The sequence below is a fragment of the Tupaia chinensis genome, unplaced genomic scaffold (assembly GCF_000334495.1).
Source record: "Tupaia chinensis unplaced genomic scaffold, TupChi_1.0 Scaffold138365_1, whole genome shotgun sequence".
Lineage (NCBI taxonomy): Eukaryota > Metazoa > Chordata > Mammalia > Scandentia > Tupaiidae > Tupaia > Tupaia belangeri.
Window position 1 is genome coordinate 1183646 of NW_006198262.1, and position 21811 is coordinate 1205456.

The 21811-nt window shown below is 54.0% G+C and overlaps 1 protein-coding gene across 1 annotated transcript in view; it reads left to right on the plus strand.

The window, feature by feature from the left end:
- The window catches only part of PRDM16 (PR/SET domain 16), a 292919-nt gene extending 271114 nt beyond the window's left edge, over positions 1-21805 (plus strand). The window contains exons 12-18 of the mRNA XM_006161202.3: positions 2828-2997; positions 3673-3750; positions 10500-10669; positions 10987-11161; positions 16375-16608; positions 17451-17625; positions 18921-21805. Of these exons, the coding sequence (XP_006161264.1) occupies positions 2828-2997; positions 3673-3750; positions 10500-10669; positions 10987-11161; positions 16375-16608; positions 17451-17625; positions 18921-19055 (1137 nt within the window). The 3' untranslated portion in view covers positions 19056-21805. The remainder of the gene's footprint in view (positions 1-2827; positions 2998-3672; positions 3751-10499; positions 10670-10986; positions 11162-16374; positions 16609-17450; positions 17626-18920) is intronic.
- Positions 21806-21811: the final 6 nt, after the last annotated feature.

Below are 21811 nucleotides of genomic sequence, written 5' to 3' on the forward strand. Positions count from 1 at the left end.
CCCCATGCCCACGTGTCCTCACTGCGTGGGGCTAGTCCCCTCCTCAGAGCTACAGGTCACTGCTAGTGCCCCCCCACACCTGGAGGGTCCTGGGGGCTATGTGGTGGGATCGCCCCAGCCAGCCGAGACTGCAGCCGGGGCATTGTTCTCTTTCTTGGAGTTTCCCGCCTTGGCCACCCCCCTCAGTTTGTGAAACCTGCACCCTGGTTGAGTTCACAGCTAAACTTAGCGCCTCCCATTGTTTCACAGGGGCCGTGGGGTTTGGTTAATAACTTCCCCCGATTTTCCTCGGGATGGACTGGAAAGAGCCACAAGCCAGCCAGGCGCATCCTGTGTTTGTGTTTGTGCGGGGAGCTCAGCTGGGAATATCTGATCTGGCCAAGCAGGCCCGGCAGGCGAGACCCACCCAGCCCCGAGGAAGAGAGGCCCAGCAGGGGGCTGGCTGCCCATTGTCCCTCCTGCCCACTCCCCTGTGGGCCTGGAGCCAGGACGACGGACAGGGAGAGAGATGACCAAGTCCCTAGATGAGTTAGTCTAAGGTTTGGCTATCAGTCAGGCAGAAAGAGCTGATAAGTGATTGTGCCAAGCATAAGTCACTACCGTACACAGACAGTGGCCATGCCATGCAGGTGCCTGGCAGGACCATCAGAAGACCCTTCCCCTGCTGAGACCCAGTGTGCAGTGTACAACCCTCAGGGTACAGGGAGGGGTGACCTTGTCCCTGTGTGGCCCCTCACCAGCTCTGGGGGTCCTGGAGCATCTCTGGGTAGTAGGGAATCAAAGGGTATTCCAAGTCTGAGCTGAGACCCAAGGGCAGGTGGGCAGTAGTCTCTGTGCCCTGGGCCTCTGTGCCCCCCTGGGGACTCATCATCAAGCCATAGAGGGGCAAGTGACAGACTGATGGGCAGCCAGAGGACCAAAGTTGTTCCTACCTGTCCACTGGGGGGATTGACTAAAAGCATTGTGCATCCTGACGAGGGGAGCATGCCTGTCCTATAACAGGGCCGAGGGCAAAACCTGAATCCCTATGGCATGGGAAGAGCTGACAAGGGTCAAGGTACCAGCCAAGGTCAAAGAAGAAGTCACAGCCCTTATGGAGGAACATGAGTTTCTACTTGTTAACTCCTTCCTGGATATTTTAATGGTTATCGATCAGTTTTTTAACAAATAGCAAAATGTCTCAATTGCTGGGATGCGTGGCCTCCAAGTAGCCTTAGGCAAAAGCCCTCTGCTATGGGCCAGCAGTGCCCTGAAACAGGTCCCTGCCAAGGTGGGCACCAGGGACTCAGCAGGTAGAGGGGTCAAGGCTTGCTGAAAGATCTCCCAGCCATGAGACATGATGATTCTGTTTGCAGGCAGGCAGCCAGGACCGAGGTTTTGCCGTAAATGAGGAAGTAACATTCCACGAGGGCTTGGCCCTAAGTGTTGCCCAGAGGCAGTGAGCACTGAATCGGGGGCCCTGGGTGAGGTGACCCTCACTCTCCAAATCTTCGCCCATCCATGCCCATAGATGCAGGCTGCCAGGGATCCTCACTCCAAGGCCAGTTTCTCCAGTGGTCACAGCACACGCTCCTCCCCCTTCCCTTTCCCCACTTCCCCACCCCGCTCCCGCACCCTGGGCTCTCCTCAGCAAAGTGGGCTCCTGTGAGTATTTGTTTAGCAGAGGTATGTGGGGTGCCAGCTATAGGCCACCTACCCCAAAGAGTTTGATAACTAGTGCCAGGGCCCAGACACTTGCTCCCCTAAGGCCCATGCTTCTCTTTAGTGAAACCCTCAGGGGCTTTGGACATAATGGAAGCTCTTTCTCTTCAGCTCCTGCTCCAGCTCCCTGGGGCCTGGCACCCATGGATACTCTGCTCTAATGGGGCTGCTCCTGATTTACAAAAGGAAGAAGTGGACATGGGGCTGCTGAGACCCGAATGGCTCCCTCACCCCTTCCCTCTCTTTTGTCACAAAGGCACAAGGCCAGCACGGTCTGGGACTCTGGTCAGCTGGAAATGACTCTGCCTACCAGCTGGAAATGACCAATTCTACACTTCTCTTCTCCTCATGCAAGCCCTTGGCATCTCCAGAGAGCAGAGAGACAGCTCCTTTTGTCAACTTGTCATGTGACATTTATTTGAACATCTGAATATTTTGTTCCTGGGATCTAGTCTTAAAATTAGTTAAAATTAACTAAAGTTAATTCTTTAGTCCAGCCCATGACCTGTGTTTTAACTGGGATTTAAGTAGTGATCTTCGTTTTACAAGACTCCAGAGAGGGCTCAGATGGGAGGCAGCAGACCGTGAGGTGGTTAGTGCTGGATCCCACATGGCTGATTGAGTGGTTCAAATTTCGGTCCCAGTGGTTTGAAAAACACACTTGGTATGTGTGCACGCATGCATGCCCAAAATCCCTAGAGGAGAATGGAGAAGGGATTGTGGCATGGCCATTCCCCTAAGGTGTGATTTCTCACTTTCTCTCTCTCTCTGTCTCTCTCAGATGAACATGTATGCCCTATAGCAAAAACCTAAATAATAGTACTACTACTAGTACTACTAATTTAATTAAATAATAACATTTAAAAATGACATAAACAAGACTCCTTGGGGGTTCCAGAGAAGGATGAGAGCAGGGCTGGCCACAGAATGGTGAAAGAACCCAGCCAAGAAGAGATCTGAATAGACCACTGAAGACCATGGTTGCGATGGCCACCCGAGGTCCTGCTGATGTGCTCAGTCATGCAGGTCATGCAGGCCTCTGGTGCCCGTGAAGCTAGTCCTGCTCTCAGAGACAGGCGATGGCTCAGCTGAGGCCCCTAACCACGCCCCTGTCTTGCGCTAACAGATGTCAGCCATCGAGACCATGACAGAGAAGCGAGAGAGTTTTGCAGCCATGAAGGCTGACTCGGGGAGCTCTCTGCAGCCCCTCCCCCACCACCCCTTCAACTTCCGATCCCCACCCCCAACGCTCTCGGATCCTATCCTCAGAAAGGGCAAGGAGCGATACACATGCAGGTGAGGCCCCACATGCCCCTGGGGTGCTGGTGGGGCGGCTCAAGTGCTACACTGTGCATCCTACTAGGAAGACTGTGCCTGCCCCTTAAGAGTGGGCTGGGCTGAGGCCAAATCCCTGTGGCCTGGGCAGAGCTGGCAAGGGGCCCTAAACCTGTGTTTCCAGAAAAAGCTCATGGTCACAGTCACAGTGAAGCACAGTGATCATCATCTGTCCATGATCTGCTCGAGGTCATCCTTGGACCACCCCCTGCTGCCCGCCAAGCTATGTTCATGCAAGTTCAAGAAAATGCAACCTCTGCCCAGCCCCTCTGAATCTGGAAGGCCCAAGGCCTGGTGTGCTGGTCAATGTTCAGTCTCCACTCTTAGAGAACACAGCATTTGCTGATTTCCACAGCACTGGACCACAGGCTCCCTGACCCTCTTGCCAGCCAGTACAGGCCCGCCCAAGCCTGTTGGAGCCCGCTCTGTCCACCGAGGGGCTGAGATACTGCAATGAAGGAGGCTGGTCTGTCTGTGGTCCATGTTGGGTTGCCCTGTAAAACTGGGTTCTGGGGCTAAAGAAGGTATTGGGGTAGGTGCACCAGTTACCAGGTGTGAGACCTTGGGCAGTAGATACTGCATCCAGAAATGACAGCACCAATCTAACCTCACCCTCCCCACCTCCCTCCACCCCAGGTACTGTGGAAAGATCTTCCCCAGATCAGCCAATCTCACAAGACACCTGAGGACGCACACAGGGGAACAGCCATACAGGTAGGAGCCAGCCCCATTTGGGTGGGGAGCCAGGCTTCTGGTGGGGGCTGTGACTTCACACACCTGCCTCCATGCACTGTCATCGCTACTCCTCTGAGCAAATACACCAGGTTTAGTGCCCTCCTCCAAGGGCCACAGCTACTGCAAGGGCAGCGAGCAGGAACCAGGATCATTCTCTGGGTCTCTGCCTCCTGCCTGCCTCCCACCCCTCCCCACCATCCTGCTTCCTGGGATGGGGCAGAAGGTACTAAGGAAGCTTCCTGAAGGCTCCTCCCTGTTCACAAAAGAAGATGCAAGGCACAGCTCTCCATCTGCCATTGCAATGTCAGTTGGGCCTCAGAAATTAAAGTGGGGCCAACCAGAAGCCAGGACCCTAAGATGCTCTGGGAGAAGGCCTCAGCTTTACTTGCATCTCAGCTTCACCCATACCCCTGGATGGCAGGCCAGGGTGTGGGTGTTAAATAGGAGGATTGGAGCTCCTTGCAAATCTGGGTCCCCATCCCAGGCTTGGGGAATTCTGAGGGATTTGCACAGCCCTGGATGGGAAGCCAGGGGGCTATTCACACCTCTGCCCTCTCCTCTAGCAGCTGCAGAGCACACTGGGATCTGAGAGTCATCTCAGATGACTGGCTTACAGCAGCTTCCCAATGAGGCTGTCATCCCCAGTTCAAAGACAAGGAGCTCCAAGCTCAGAGAGGTCCCATGACATGCCCATGGTAGGAGCCCAAGGCCACCTCAGCTTATGATTCTGGCCCTGGAGAAAGCCAGTTCCTGTTCTCTTTGTCCCTGGAGCCTTGGGAGACAGGTGGCAGGATAGAAGCATGCCCTCACATGCCTAGAACCCTGCCTCGCCTGCCACGTCAGCGACTCCTAGGGAGGGGCCTGGAAGTCCATATTTTAAACAAGGGTCCCAGGCAATTGCAACACGAGCAAATGGGGAAATGCTTATTTCTATGCCAAGACCAGTTTAGAAACCCATTTTGGTGTGTGTCTTGGTAACAGAGGCCACTGGGAATAAAAAATGTTTGGCATGGTGTAAGGTTGATGGCATAAGATTCCTATACTCTAGCCATGCAGAGCTTGGGGTCATCAGGAACTAACTACGGGATGGTATGGGCCCCGGGGACTTGGTTTGTGCCCCCATCTCACAGAAGGCCACATGGGTACCTGCATATGTCACGGCCCTGATTCCCACTCCAAGCATCCCAATTGCCATGGGATCATCCTGGCAGGGTAGCTGACAACTCAGGCTACTGACCAGTTACCCGCTCAGTGCCCGGCTCTCCCCAGTACAGCCCCCAGCCTGCATGCCTGTTCACCCTCCAAAAAAGGGTGACTTACAACTTAACAAAGGCTAGCAACAGGAAGATTTATTTGCTCTGGTCCCCTCCCAGAAAATGAGCCGTGTGTTTTTTCTGTAATGAGAGCCGACTTCTGGACAGTGTTGTGTGCTAAGAGCCCCCAGAGGGTTGGGCTGTGTTTATAGAAGAATTTAATTATCATTGATTTCTTTTGCTCTCTCCAATCTGTGAGTTTCGACTTTGGTAACAATAATTGCTTTGCAAGTTTGTGTTGCAAATCCTGACTTTATCTGGCTCAAGGCAGGTCTGCGCTGAGGGGTTTGGAGCGTGTAACTTTCCTTTGGATACTATTGGTGGTTTCTGGGCTTACTTTGATAATTGGAAGGATTTTAAGTTGAAAGAGGAAAATGCATCGTCTGTCTCCAGAAGCTCATGGTGCCAAGCACAGGCCCCCAGTGGAAGCTCAGTCCCCATGCCTGACTGGGTATGAGCCACACACACGTGTCCACTGTGTGTGTGTGTGTGCATGTGTGCACTCCCTGAAGAGGCCAGGGTAATATAGGCCGCTAGCAAGCAGGGAGACTCAGAGCTTTCCATGAGTTGCCTCAAGTGAGTGGATAATCAAACTAATCACTGGATGTCTCTTCCTTTGAAGGCCTTGCTTCAGACGGTCTAAAATCATTCAGAATGTGTTGCAAAGTCCTGACATGGGAAAAAGAAAGACCCTTTGGTGTGACTAATCCATTTCCTGGAGAAAAAGCAACTCTCCCACCCAACCTAGCCTAGCTGTCCAGTTTCTCTCAACCGAGTGAAGCTGGAAGATGAGGTGGAGTTAATGACACTCTCATTTCTTTAAATCCCATCATATAGGCTGGTGGGATTTGGGTAGAATAGATATAAAAATTGAACTGAGAATGAAGGGTCTTCTTTCTGGCATCCACTCTGGCAGCCATGCTAGGGGGACCCTCCAAGATGCTACCTGGCCAACCAAGAGTCACAGCCTGGATGTGAGTCTTCGGGCAGCCATGGGGCTCCCATGGGACCCGTGAGTCCCATGTGAAGGATGCACTTCTGGTCTGCCTGCTGTAGTATTTCCTTCATCTCCTCCTGGGCTCCTCCTGAGCACCCAAGGAAGGCAGTTTGGTTTTCCTCAGAGGCTACGGGTGGCCTATGCCTGTCCTACTTCTTTTTCAGTTTTATTATTAGGACTTGGTTTCAAGGAGAAAATCTCTTCTTTCTTTTTCTTACCCCACTTTTACAAGTGCCTTGATGAATCTCAGGGAGGATGCTGCTGCTTAAGATTTTTTGTTTGTTTGTTTGTTTTGAGAGGTTTTTGTTACAGGGCGCATGTGCTCACCAGAAAGACAGAGAGAGACAGAAAGTAAGAAATCACCCCCCAGAGGGGATGGCCACACCGCAATCCCTTCTCCTCCATTCTCCTCTCGGGATCTTGGGCACACACGCACACACGCCTGGCGTGAGTTTAAGCCACCAGGTCCAGGACTTGAACTGCAGTCAACTACATGGGAGTTCAATGACATAGCCATTACGCTAACTGCTGGTCCCTGGGATGTGGTGGGGTATTTCTTGGAGAGGTTTTTTTTGTTGCTGTTTTTTTGTTTTTGTTTTGTTTTGGTTTGGTTTTTGTTTTTGTTTTTGTTTTTTTTCTATAGGGAGCATGTGCTCGCCTGAAAGAGAGATAGAAAGCAAGAAATCACCCCCTGGGGGAATAGCCACACTGCAGTCCCTTCTCCATTCTCCTCTCGGGATCTTGGGCACGCACACACATGTGCCCAGTGTGAGTTTAAGCCACCGGGTCCGGGACTCGAACCCCGATAGACTACATGGGAGTTCAGCAACATAGCCTTTATGCTACTGCTGGTCCTGTGGGATGTGGCTTTTGAGTGCTTATGACTAGGGAGCCAAGGGAAAGCATTTTCACCCTCCCTTGCCCCATGCAGTGGTCTCCACCCTCACTGGCCTTCTGAAACAGCCACAGATGCGGCCATAGCAAGGTCCTCTCAAGGCCCTCCATGGTGCGCCATGCCAGGCCCATCTGTGCTCTCCCACTCCGTTTGGAGCTCACTGGCTTGTTATTCTATACAGCATGGCCATAAATTTCACTAGCCACTTGTCAGCTTATTCACAAGGCAAATCCCAGCTGCTGAGAGAACTCTGCTCCCTCCCAGCCCTGGCTCTCTGCTCCCCTCAATTTCAAATGGACTTCTCTGTCTGGGCCATTTATTTAGATTAGAACCAGGAGAGAGGCACATTCCGGACTTTCTGCACCCAAATTGAATACGCAGCCCCCTGCCTGCCCCATCCCTGGCCCCAGAACTCGGCACAAAGTCCCTGCCCTCCATTCCTATGAACAAGCTCCTTCTCCTTCTCTAATCCCATTTCTCACGTGCGATTCCCATCATTCAGAGTTCATGCAAGAGCCAAGAGGTAGACTTCGTCAAAGGGTCCCTATATTACCTGAGGAGCTAGGACCTGAAAGAGCTGTGTGTCTGAGTATGCATAGACAGACAGACAGACAGACTAGCCAGTGTAACATGCCACACAGTGGGAAGCCCTTTTCTGGGCAGGGGGTGATGCCCAGACCTGGCCAGGCAGGGGCCCATCCTGGTCTCCCATGTACTCTGCACACACCAGACCAAGACCATCCTTCCTGATCAATGAACCCAAAGGGTAGAATGGTCTGGGAGCCTAGTATCACCAGCGGGTCTGTAAGCTCAAGGGCGTTCTAGGGTGTGCACAATGAGATGTAAAATCCCTCCTCTCTGGACTATTACACGTGACACGTCCGATAGGCAGGAACCCAGACATCTCTGACCTGGCAGCTGAGAGGGCTCAGGCTTGCTTGAGCTCTTGATATCTCTCAGGCTGAGAAAAACAAAGCAGCCATTGTCTCCCGTGTGGGCTTCACGGATGGTTAGTACAGGTCTGGCTGCAGGGAAACTGACTGTGACCTAGCACATTGCTCCCTGGGACACCCAGGTGCCCAGAGGCAGCTCAGCTGACCCAAGGAGAAGCAGGGGCCCTGCAGAGAGGCCACAAGCAGTCCCCTTGGGGTGGACAAGCAGAAAAGGCTGAGGGTCACTTAGGAGGAGCGCAGAGACCCTGGATGTGGAAGGCGGACTTAGGTCACGGATGCTCTCTACTGTCTACTGTGCAGGAAGCAGGGTAAGCCTGGGCTCAGGGAATATTTGGAAGCTTCAGGACCTGAAAGAATGATCCCAGAGCAGCACTAGGGGAGCCCTTGGGAGTGGGGTGCAGGGCAGCTATAGCCAAGCCTGGGAGTAGGACTCAGGTGGAATGGAGCCCTTCTAGCAGGGCTGCCTTCTGTTCTCTGGGAGCAAGTTCTGGAACTTCGCAGGTTCTGTTGGGCAACTTGGGAGGCCAGGAGAAACCAGTAGGCTCTGAGTTTCCATAAAGGACAAGATTCCATAAAGCTGCCACCCCGTGGGAAAGTGGGCTCCTGAGCCAGCAGTAACACCCGAGAAGGCGCCGGGGCCACTGCTTCCTGCCCTGGGGAGGCCTCGAGGCCATGCTAACGGTCATCAGATTCCCTGGGCAGGGGCCCTGTGCCAGGCCTCTGCAATGTCCCTCCCCGGGCTGGGCAGAATGATGCCATGAAGGCCACTTTCTCACAACCTCTCCCAGCCTGGCCCTGGTCTAGGAGGCCAGGGCTCCCAGAGTGCCCTCAGGCACGTCCTCATCCATGTGACAAGGGCACATGACCAGCATGCTGCGCTGTAGCTGGCTGCCATCACCACACTGGGACGGGGTGTTGCAGAGCCTGGCCCTCCTGTCGGAATGCAGCTGCCCTATTTAGAACAGCCATGAACTCCCTGCAGGCGCCCATGAACGTCCCAACCCTGTGCCCCCCTGAGAGCCCCTGCACGGGCCCCTGCTTCTGAAATACTCGGGCACCCCAGGCTTGCAGCATTTAACTTGCTGAGTGTCATGCTGTGGAGATGTGGTCGTTTTCAAAATACGAAAACACACAATCGTACCAACAGAATGTCCCAGGGCTTAGTGTCTCTGAGACTTAGATAAGCATCGCGGGAGTTTTGTCAACCAGGTGTGCTTGAGTGTGCGCACACACACATACACACACACATGCATGAGCATTTACAGGTGTGCACCCACACACTGCACACATGCACTCACCCACCCCCACGTGTGCAACTAAAAGCCTTGGAGTCAGGGTTCTTCCCAATGTGGTCTGGCTGGGCTGCCAACCCCAGTGGGAAGACCATCCTGGTTTCGCTTGGACTTGCGCAGTGAGGAGCTGCTCCCTTGCCAGGCGGCACATACATGCCTGCAGGGTTGGAAAGCTTCCTTCTTCAATCATTTCCTCCCCTTAGCGACCGGCTCCCTCCTTGTTTCTGGCCTGATTTTCTTGCTTTCTTGCTGCTTAGTCCACATGTAGCTGAGGCCCCTCAGGTTTAGATCTCCTCTATGAACTGGGGGAAAATAACCCTCCCTTTCCCTGCCTTTGGGGCCCCCAAGAGTAGCTGTGAAGGTCATGCACAGCACAAGGCACCCACCTCTAGGGGGCACCATTCAGGTGGCAATTGCTCCTCATAACAATATTCAGGCAGTCAAGTGCCTTGTTCTGATAAACTTGGGCTGCTGGGATAATACTCTGCCGGCTGCCCCAGCCTCTGGATGAGGCACAGTACAGAGCACAGGCTCACAGCGGCCCTGCCTACTGCGGAGGGGATCTGAAGATACACAAGCTGGCAGTGCCCTAAAGGAGTCAGTGTGGTCTTTGGTGTCTGAATAGGGTAGGCCACCCAACAGATAGCCAGGCTGCGGAGCCCCACCTCAGCTTCAGTAGTTAGCATCCAGAGCAGTCCCCAAGCCCCAGTGAATGGATTGCCGAGTTGATGCCCCAAGTGAGATGGAGCCTCCCCAAGGACCCCAGCCTCTTGAAGATGGGCTGGGGCTAGGCCTTCCCTGTCCCCTGGAGGAAGGTTGCAAGGAGCTGGGTCTGCGCCCCTCTTCAAGAGAAACCTGCAGGAACATCTTTGCATGGTGCAAGGCTGCCCTCTTGAGGCTATCAGGAGCATGTCACCCTCTGGCTGCCAGGTCCACACTATTGGGGGAACCCAGACACCGCAGAGTTAGAGACACTGGTCCCCTGTGGGGGCCAGCCACATCCAGCATACCAGAGTCCTCCGCCAGCTCAGGGCACATTCAAACCCAATCAGCGCAGTAGGGAGGCTGACCACCCGCTTCTTGAAGCAGGGTTTCTTCTAGGGTCAGCTCCCCCCTTATGCCTTAGGTTCTCATGTGGGGAATATCAGTGGAGGGCCCGGGCTTGTCCCCACCACCTGGCCTAGCCTCGTGGTCTCCAGACCCAGTCTCCCTGCCGGCCCTGTCATACGCCAACCATGCAGGGCCAGGGCCTCTGCTGAGGTGCCGTGTGTCCTCCAGGTGTAAGTACTGCGACCGCTCCTTCAGCATCTCCTCCAACCTCCAGCGGCACGTCCGGAACATCCACAACAAGGAGAAGCCGTTCAAGTGCCACTTGTGCAACCGGTGCTTCGGGCAGCAGACCAACCTGGACAGACACCTCAAGAAGCACGAGCACGAGAGCGTGCCAGGTGGGCACCGCAGGCACCAGTGGGTGTGTGCAGGAGGGGACGGAGCACAGGGGAGGGGTCACAGGAGAGGAGGGAGGTGTGAGATGGAGGAGGGAAGGGACACCTGGTGGGGAAAGGGACCCCTTGCTGGTTCAGGGAAGCACCCCAAGCCATTTTCATTGAAGAGAACATTGTGCTCTTGGGGTTTCCCGAGATCCTGGCTCCCTAAGAGCACCCCCCCATTGCTCTGTCTGCGGCTGATACCCCCTGACTGGTTTGCCCGGATGAGGGAGGGGCTCAGCTGAAGGACGCCTCCCCTGATGCTCCCCCATCTGCAGTGAGCCAGCACTCCGGGGTCCTCACGAACCACCTGGGGACCAGCACCTCCTCCCCCACCTCCGAGTCGGACAACCACGCACTTTTAGATGAGAAAGAAGACTCCTATTTCTCTGAAATCAGAAACTTTATTGCCAACAGTGAGATGAACCAAGCGTCCCTGCGAACAGACAAACGGTAAGAAGCCATCCAGGGCCCCAGACGGTTAGGACTGGAGCCACATGGTGCACTCAGAGCACCCACACCTCCTCCCCAGCACCTGCATCCAGGCTCACCAGGGCGGAGGGCGAGGCTCCCCGGCTGCCACTGGGAGGCAGGGCAGCTCTTCCTGCCTGACTCGGTTTCTCACCCCTCACATCAGAGTAGATTGTTAACAGACCTGTGTGCAGAAGCAGCAGGCAAGGGCCCCTGCCACAGTTAGCCGAGCCACTGACACTCAACGACATTGGTTTAATCTGAGACACTAATGGTTTCCAAGTAGGAATGCTGCCCCTTCGCACACACGTATGCATACACAGACACGTGTTCACCTGCCCATATGTGCGCATACATGTTCACACATGTATATGCATATATAAACACACTTGTATGCATATATGTGTGCACATCGGTGTGCATGTCCACATAGACATATGCATGTGTGTCCATATGTACATGCCTGTATCCACATGCATGTAAGTATATACATGTATAAATAGATTTGCATGCACACAGACATGCATGTCCACATATACATAGACACACATACTGCTTTAGCTCATTTTTCCTTGCTAATAACAGACTATCACAGACTGGGTAATTTACAAAAAGTAGTTAAAAAGTAGAAGTTTACTCGTCTCATGGACAAGGGCTGTACCTGGGGAGGGGTTTCTTGCTGCTAGGACTCCATGCAGACTCCCACAGCAGCAAGGGGTGTTCATCAGACGGCAAGAGGGCAAGAGTGCAATCTCTCTCCCTCATACAGCCATCAGGGTTCACTGGTGCCTCCACTCTGATCACCTTATCTAAGCACCTCCCAAAGGCTCCCCTCTCTTCATACCATAGTTGGATTACGTTTCTGTCCTCTTAATACTCTCACAACAGCAACCAATTTCCTTTGAGAGATTTTTGCTATAGGGCAAATGTGCTTGCTGGAGAGACAGAGCACAAGAAACCATCCCTCAGGAGGATGGGCACACCAGAACCCTGTCTCCGTTCTCCTCTCAGATGTTTAGGCATGCACACACATGCACTTGGTGTGTTTCAAGCTGCCAGGTCCAGGAATGGAACCACAGTGGGTCACATGAAAGTCCTGCACTTTAACCACTATGCCACCTGCTGGCCCCAACAGCAACCAATTTCAACACGTGAATTTTGAAGGAACACATTCAAAACGTTGCACATATATACACACATATACCCATACACATGTACACACGTGTACACATGCACACATTGCACCTACACATGCATAGGCATACATGTACACATATGTGAGTGTATGTACATGTATGCCCAGATACATAGACACATGTGTGTATTAATACATACATATATATCCCACAAATAGCAAAATTGAGATTCAGAAATGTTGGGGTCCCAGGGATCAGTGTTGTGCCATTCTCTGTGGGGTCCCTTTCTTCTGGAAAAGATACCTTAGACACCCCAGGAAGAGGTTCTCCTTGTGCCAAAGCTAATGCCAGACCAGCTGGCCAAGAACCAGACCTGCTCCAGCCCCTACGCAGTCTCAGGACATGAGCTTCTAATTCTGCAAAAGGAAAGTGACACCCACAGAAGTGAGTGTTTTGCTTCAGTCCCTCAGCCAGGCCCAGAACCTGGAGGTAGCTCCCGGCCCTTATCACACTGACCACAAGCCAGCTGCAGCTCTGCGACCACTGGGGCTCAGCTCCCCCCCCTCACAGACCCCTGGTGAGGCAGTTCGGAGACACTTGGACTCTGTTTTGGGCCAAGTCAAGGCCTTGTCCAGCCCGAGAAATGATCGCACCTGTCAGTCCTCAGCATCTTCATCTGTCAGAGCCCAGTGGCTTCGAGTTGGGATGCTGGCCATAGGCTGCAGTTCCCAAAGCCTGTCACCCCTCTGCCCCCATGCAGCCCTACCCACTCCGCAGCCCACAGGTGCCCCGGCATCCCTGTCCTTGATCCAGGCATGATCATCTAAGGGAAGATCGGTCCCTGCCACTCAGAGGACACCCTGCTTGAGAGCTGTCCATTGTCTGAGCAGAGCAGCTCTGTCCTCAGAGCAAGCTGCATGTTTCAAACATGAGCGCCTGTGCCAGGCCTTCCCACAGTCTCACCAGAGGCACCGCCTCAGTATTCATGACAATCCCCTACCGGGGCCTTCTCAAGCCCTGAACAAATGCGCATCCTCGCGATGGCAGGACCAAGACCAGGACCAGGTGTGTGTGTGCAATGCAGACGGGTCAGCTCGGTCCTGAGCCACCTGCAGGATGACAAGGCCCTCATGGCCTGAGCCAGAGGAGCAGGGGGCCACACTCCATTCCATGAGACTCACCAGCCAGAGAAGCAGATGGACCTCCAGGCGTGTGTAGTGTAGACAGATCCACACCATCCCCAGCCACAGCTTTGCCATGGACCGTTTCAGCCAGGGCATTCCCATAGGCCTTGCCGCCTCACTGCCTGGGCATGGAGGCAGCACCATCCCTGTCTGATGGTGATGTAGGTGCAAGTGAGGCTTAGTGAAGAAGAGCTGGCTCCAAGTCCCTCAGAAAGCTTATGGCAGAGCTGGGGCTCAAACCCAAGCCGTAGAGTGGCCTGTCCTGCTGAGGCAAGTATCTTAGTGCCAAACTGCCCTTGTCCTAAGGGCCAGGGAGCTTCTTAGGAGGTCCCCTGGCATCTTCGTCCCTAGGCAAGAATTTCGGCAAGGTTGACACTGATCAGCCATTCTGCATGAGGTCGGAGGGACACCAGCAGTTCCATTCTGGGGCAGCGGTAGCGTCAGCTGGCTCTCATTCAGCACCTGTGTCCTCCCCTTCACTTCAAGGAGAATTCAAGGCCTATCAGGCTTCCTGGTCCTCCTAGCCCACGAACTAAGTATGTCCTCCCAAAATGCACCTGTGCCTCTGAAGATGGCGAGGTGATTAAGGAAGTGATTAGGTGGAGGTCATACTGGAGTGGAGTTGGGCCCTGCTCCACTACGACGGGTGTCCTTATAAAAAGGGGACATTTGGGCACAGAGACAAACCCAAGCAGAGCTCTGTGGGGAGATGGAGGCAGACACTAGGTGCTGCTCCTTCAAGCCAAGGAACACCGAGGTTTGGCTGCAGCACTGGGAGCTGGGAGAGAGGCCCGGAACGGTCTCCCTCAGAGTCACAAGGAACCGCGCTGCCCACACCCACACCTTGGTCTCAGGTTCTGCCCCCTCCCCCGCCAAGAACCCTGAGAATGTAAGTTTCTGTGTGTGAGCCACCCGAGCTGTGGGGCTTTAGTACAGAGCCCCAGAAAACTAACCACTTCTGAGCCAGGGCGGCCCTCCCTGCCTGAAGCCAATACCAGTCTGCAGGACCCAGTACTCTACCCCCACTGGCCACCCCCATCGGCAAGTACTTTGCACACTGGGGAGGGGGCTGCAAAGACAAAGAGAACACAGTCTCTGCTCCCAAACAGCAGGGACCATCTGTGACCCTGCCGGGGCCATCGGATGTGATTTACCCCCACATGGCCTCATGGGGACATGAGCTGGGTGCCAGGGTCAGGACTGCCCCCCACCAACAGTGTCTCATCTCGCCCTCAGAGTCAACAGTGAGGGCCACGTTCTCAAGTCACCAAGAGAATGCAGTCCCCAGTGGCCAAACTGATGCTCAAGGTCACCCCACTCCCACCCAGAGCCAGGGCAGGAGGACGTCCCTGCTGAGCGGGTAGACGTGTACCCAGGACGCTCCTGCCAGCCCGCAGCACGGGTGACCTGTGACAAGGAAGCTTCTCGGAACTCAAAACCTATCGGGATTCTGCCCATCCTAGAAGGCAGATCCGGTGTCGTGGTCCGTAACGTTCTCACGTGGAAAACAAGAAATGGAGACACGGAGTCTAGGGAGAGCTGATCAGTCGGAGGGTCCTCCCCAGCCTGGTCCCTGTGACACCGGCAAGTCCTCAACATGGCTCCACTGGAGTCTGGCCACCCAGAGAGTCAGTCACCAACTAGCTTCGTGCCACGAGCAGGAGCCCTGCGCCTCCCCCAGACAGTTAGCGCCGCCCAGTGCAGCCTGCACAGCCCCTGCGGGCTCAGCGAGCACGAGGAGGAGCAGGAGTCTGGGGGCTCTGAACTGAGTAATCAAGGACTCTTGTGCCCTATGTTCCACTCGCCCCCCTGCTGGCACAGGGGCCTCAGTGCCCGTGGGGCCCAGACCACTTCAGCATGGCTGAGTCAAGGACTTCAATGAAGATAAACCAAATGCCAGAGGCACTTCCTCTGTCTTTTTTTGAAAGAATTATTTTTATTTAACTTGATTTATTCATTTTAATTTGACCAGAGAGGGAGAGAGTGAGAGAAAGAGAAAGGGAAAGGGAAAAAGCAAGCCGCCAGGTCTGGGACTTGAACTGTGGTCAGCCACATGGGAGTCCAGTGCCTTTAACCACTATGCCACCTGCCGGACCCTCCAGAGGCACTTTGTAAAAGAAAACAGAACTCCCTCTTTCCATAGGTTTTTGTTTCCCCTTTAATAATGAGGACCCAGAGTGGAAAAGTGTCCAGGCCGCCATGACCCTGAGGAGTCTAGGCTGCAGGACAGAGTCTACCTCTTGAAGCAAACTCATCCAGGCAGGTGGAGACTGCCCAGACTCGGGCCTCTCTCTCCAGAACCCAGATACCAGATGTTTCTGGAGGACTCAGTTCCTTGGCCACTGCACCAGGACCTCAAGTCCTCCCGACTCACCAGGAAGAGCAGGAATTAATCAGCATCACAGTGTCCAGGGCAAGACTGAGTGTGGAAGCCTCTCCTGCCCTAACCCTGTCCAGAGCACAGCACCCCACCCAGCAACAGTGCTGGCCTGCCTTCCCCACCAAGCCAGACACAGCGTCCTCCCTGACACCCACACCTACTCTGAGTCCCTGCATGGCCCTGGTGTCCACTGTGAAATAGGAGGAGCCCTCCTCCTGCTCAGTGACCCTGCCTAGTCCCCTTAGAGCCCTCAGCCCTCCCCTCCTTTGGTCTCCTGTTGTCTCCATCACTTTCACTCTGCAGGGACAGTGGCAGGGCCAAGAGAGGGGACAAGTGGCCCCAGCTCTTTGTTTGCAACCATAGGAAATGTATGCAAGTTGCCTTGGGAAGGGGCCTGGAGAGGCTGCTGGGAGGTGGCAGGGAACTGAAGCCTGTCCCTGGCCTGTAGGCATCTGAGGCATCAGACGCAGCCAACTTCCTCCCGTGTCATTTCAGGCCAGAGATCCAGGACCTAGACAGCAACTCCCAGTGCCCCGGCTTTGCCAGCGAGAAGCCAGAGGACGCAGAAGAGGAGGAGGAAGATGAAGAGGAGGACGATGAGGACAGTCTGGCAGGGAAGTCGCAGGACGACACTGTGTCCCCCACACCTGAGCCCCAGGGCGTCTATGAAGATGAGGAGGATGAGGAGCCTCCCACCTCCCTGGCCGTGGGCTTCGACCATACCCGAAGGTGGGTGCAGACATGAGCTCGGGGATCCAGGCTGAGGGGGACCCGAGCCTTGTGAGGGTGACTTCTCTCTTCAAACCACCCATGCACTGTTCCCTCCAGCCTAGGCTTGCCCTCTCTCCCAGCAGGCGTTTCCTCCTAGGGGCTCCTGCACACAGGCCAGAGTGAGCCTAGGCCAGAGACAAAGGGTTAGGGCTCTCAGTGCCCCCACACACCCGGTGAGGCTTCAGAGGCTGGGAGCAGAGTATAAGAGGGGAAGGCGTTTCTGTGCCAGAGGGCCACAGGAGGTCTCTGGCCCTGCACCCTGCACTCTGCCCTGTGGCCAGGGCAGGGCTGTCCTGCCTCTCATGGGGCTGTGAAGGCAAAGGCTGAGCACCCACAATTTTGGAATTTGTACAGGCCAGAGTAATTTTCCTTGTGTTCCAAATGCTTCCCACCTACTTTGATCCTGTGACCCAAGGACGCCTTTCAGGAATGGCATTTCCTTCCCAGTCCCCAATGCTGCCTCTGGGTCCTGGGAGCGGGAGCCCCAGCCCCTGGGGATGCCCAGAGTCTCAGAGAATGAAGGTCTCCTTCTCAAGCCTCCATCCCAGGACTCATACCCTGCCTGCTGCTCATGGCGCGTGTGCACGCTCTCACCTCCTTCTGTGCCCTCTGTCCTGCATCTGTCTGGCTTCCTGTCGAGGTGTCCCTGTGTCTATGTGTCTGTCTCCTTGTGCATGTGGCTTGTGGAGACACCCTGGTGTGCATGCAGGCACAAAACTGGTCTTGTGGCATCAGAGAGGTGGCCAGAGGCAAGAATGGCTAACCCCAGGTCCCTCCCCCTCTCCTGGTCATTGGTGCAGGTGTATTGAGGAGCAAGAAGGCGGTCTGTTAGCTTTGGAGCCGATGCCGACTTTTGGGAAGGGGCTGGATCTCCGCAGAGCAGCTGAGGAAGCATTTGAAGTTAAAGATGTGCTTAATTCCACCTTAGATTCTGAGACTTTAAAACAGACACTGTACAGGCAGGCTAAGAACCAGGTAGGTACCCGTCAGATCCCTGCCTTTCCTTGTCCCATCTCCACCTGGCTCAGGGGGCAGGCATCTACCCGCCTCCTTACACTCTTGTTCTGTTGCAGTCACCCATGTGTGGGGGAAGCACAGGACCACTGCTCCTATACCCACTGCATCTGTTAGGGAGATGCCACAATGACCGCCACCCTCCTACAAGCCGACATGGACAGGGAGAGGGTGAGGGCAGATGGCCATGAGCTAGACCTTCGCAATGAGGCTCCTGCCAGAGGCGTGCATAGACACTGAGTGTGGGCAGGTCTCCAGCTGCCCAGCCACCTGTACCTCCCTTATTCTCTGATCCCAGTCAGAGTGGCCCACAGCCCAGGCCTCTGTCAAGGAAAGCTCCCAATCACGTGGTCACTGCTTCAAGGCTGGAGCTGTGCCTAGGGTCAGCAAGTGACCTGCCTCCTGTTTCTCCCCAGTCTAGAAGAGCTCGAGTCTTCAGCTCTCTGCAGCTCCCCACGCCCCAGGAGATAGGCCTGCCCTGAGTCTCAGCAAAGCTGTTTGCGTGTCTGTCTTTGTCTTTTACTAATTCTGTCCAGTGTTTACTTGGATGGGACAGGGTGGGCTCCCTGCCGCCTCTGTCCTTAACCTGCACGTTACGCTCTCAGAGGCCCTGGGGTCCTGGTCCCTCCTGCCCTGTGGCTTGGGGAAGAAGGATGGCCTCTGGAATGCGTAGGGCTAGGAAACACTTCGGGATTTTCTAATAATTCTGCTGACTTGGAAATGTTACAGATCCTTTTTCTAGAAGGAGCTCCATGGTATCACTGTAGTTGTCAAAAAAGCAACCCCCCAGACCCCTGTGATACTTGTTACCATGGGGAGTCTAAGCAATAACAACTACACCTACCAGTTCCCAGGGACTTCCCAAAGTTTTCACTGATCATGAGGCAGAGAAAATAGAGGGGACGGGGGATAAAGAGGTGTTCGTATGGAGGCACCAAAGAGGTCAAGACAGCCCTGCATCTACAGCCCTGACCCGTGGTCAGGACCTCTACATCTTGGCATCGCTCTGGGTGGGAGGAATGCCCCCCACCCCTTCCTCCTTGCTTTCCCACCAGCTCACATCTTCCTCTTGCAGACTCTGGGCCCCTCTGATCCCCTTGCCCACCCCACCCATAATCTGGCCCAGGGCCAGGCCAAGCCAGGCCAGGGAGCAGTCGGGGGCCTGGAGAGGGCAAGGCTCAGCCTACCTGTCTGGGATGGGCAGGCCTGACCAAGCTACTCATCGACTCTCCTGTGTGTCACCCTTTCCCCGCCAGGCGTATGCAATGATGCTGTCGCTTTCTGAGGACACTCCTCTCCACACCTCCTCCCAGAGCTCTCTGGACGCTTGGTTGAACATCACGGGAGCCACGTCGGAGTCCGGAGCCTTCAACCCCATCAACCACCTCTGATGGCCAGGAGGCCCCGGGGTCAGAGTCAGAGGAGGGCAGGAGGGCACCAGCTGCAGAAGATGGAGGCCAGGGCCAGGGCCAGGAGAAGCCCCTTGCCACCTGCGTTTGGCCACTCCTCAGCATCTCTCCCTCACCTGCCATGGTTCAAGTCTAACTTTTCCAATGAGAACTCAGAACCCAAAAGTTCCTAAAACAGCCATAGAGTTTCACCATCTCTAAGAATTGGTCTTGAGGACACCATATCGCACACGGCTGGCAGGCTGTCCAAGCACAGCTCGGGGGGAGCTGCCTCACGGGATCCACCCAGTGGACGAGGGCGGAAGCGTAACCCAAAACTGCAGCTGACGGGCCGCCTCCTCACCTGCAGGATATCTAGCAAGGGAGTGGATAGACACAGTCGCGCTCTAAAGAGAGAGATGGCTCCAATGATTTTTATAATGAAAATTACAAGAATAAGCCTTTTCATAACCGTATTGACTACAGAGTCTATTTAAGCATGTGGTTTTAAAAATAGACAGTATTTTTTAAAAATCAAAAAAAAAAAAGACTTGCAAATTGTTTTTTAAAAGTAATTTTGCATTGCTTTGAAAAGTCAGCTTATTTGCAAACCCAGATCTGCCTGGGAACCAGTGCAGAGCTTGGGTGTGTTCTTTATACTGTAGATAATGGAGAAATTTTCTATCTCTGACCCTGTTTGTACAAGCCAAGGTGATTCTGGGTGCCCCCGAGGCAGAGCAAGGGGCGTGGGGCCACTCCTCTGAACAGTGTGCAGACTGTCCTGAGGGATCCTTAGACATGGTGCCCTGGACTGCAGGTTGCTTGAGGCTGGGCCTGGGAGGCATGCCTGCCATGTGTGACATGTCATTCATGCCAGAGCCCCCATGCAGTCTCCAGAAGAATCTGCAGGCCCCCACTCAAGACCCCCCAATTGTATGGGGAAGTCGGAGGCCGGTGACTCAGGTCCTCCATGCAAAGGTGTGGCCAGGCACTGATGTTCCTTCTCTCCTCAGCCTCCCCTGTGGCAGCCCCTCCTGCCATTCTGAGAGCAGGGCCTGTGGCCACATCTGGGTCTCCAGCCTCCTGTTCTCACTGACCCCTGGCAGCACCAATGCCCTCCTGTGGCTGCCATGGGAAAGTGCTCCGCAGCTCACTGCCCCCGGCCGCCAAGCTCGACCTGTGCCTAAGACTCTGGATCTATGATGCCATCGCCACTTCGGCTCTTTGCGCAGGTTCTTGGCAAGACATGGCTCAAGAACAGAAGGTGACCACCAGGAAACCGCCACAAAGAGCAGAGACAGCACAGCCCCCGGGGACGGTCGCCTCCCTCCCTTGGGCTGTGCCTACTTCTCCATTCGGATGGGCTTTAAATTATTCCCATAGGGGCCAATTTCAAGTAACTTTTTCCCTGATGGAATTTACCTTAATCTGTATATAACTTGTAATTTTTTCTAATTCATTTCTTTTCTTATTTTATTTCTTCCTTAACAGTATTTTTGGCATTAGACATTCTTATTGTGAAGAAATAATGTTAATATAAGTATATAGTGAAGGACCAAAACCGTGTAATAAGGTTGTGTGTTGTGTGATCGATAACCAGGGAGTGGGGCGATTTTTAATGTGCCAAATACCCCTGCGTCCCCCCCACCGAATCCTGCTGTCACTGCTGCCCACTTACCAGACAATCATATGTTTTTGTTAAATTTGAGTTTCAGTTGCATTTGCATTTAAGACAAGCATTCTATTTATTTCATTTATTGTTTGGAAGAAAAAATAATAGTGTCCCAGCAAGAAGAGGGAAAATAATTGCCCTGTTGCCCTTAAAAAAAAAGAAGAAGAAGATGACAAAGAAGAGCATAAATTCAAACAATCGAGCAAGCCACGCTGGTGTGAACTGGTGTCACGTCATGGACATCTCCTCCGTGTTTGTCCCCGTGGGTGTCAGGAAGTGTCCAAGCGGGCACTTTTCACACACATCCGGGCCACTTCAGGCCAAAGACAATCGTCTCTGTAGGTGCAGGGCGGTCCAGGCGTGCCCTGGGACTCACAACAGGGAGGACCCAGAGGGTGGCACAAGCTATGCATCCCCAGGAAAGGGATTCACCCCTCGCTCAATCAGCACAAAGGGGCAAGACACAGAGCCTTCCTGTGCGTACGCTGAGGCCAGGGCATGCCTGCACAGCCTGGGAAGATGCCTTTGGGCAGCAGGGGAATCAGCATGCTGAAGAGCTGGCCAGGGCCACGTCACCAGTCAAGACCTGCAAATACAGCCACTCACACCACTCAGGAGTGTCTGCAACACCCCCTCGGCCAGAGCCACCAGGTACCGCATAGGAATCTCCAAATTCCCCTTGATCTCGATGGGATCCGCGTCAAAATTCAGCTTCAGATACAAACTCCCCATTTCTGTACATTCAAATTATATGATTTCTTCTGTGAAAGGATAAGATGTGTGCCTTTTTTTTTTTTCCAATATGACTCTAAAATTGGGAAGTTTTGATGGACGGAAACTGAAGTGTATCTTTTTAGTGGTAGCAGAACAGAGAAGGGGGTCCCCTTCCATAACATTTGGGAGTTTCCTGTTAAGCTCTGTCATTTTTGGCTTATCTTCCTAAGCATTCGCTCTTCTCTCGCCATTCTCCTCTTCTCCCCTCCCAAAAACCCTGGTCGCACACTTTTGATATATTTTTGTTCCCCTGAAACTGATGGTAGCAAACCCAGTTTCTCTTAAACATTCAGACCCTTGGGGCCCAGCACTT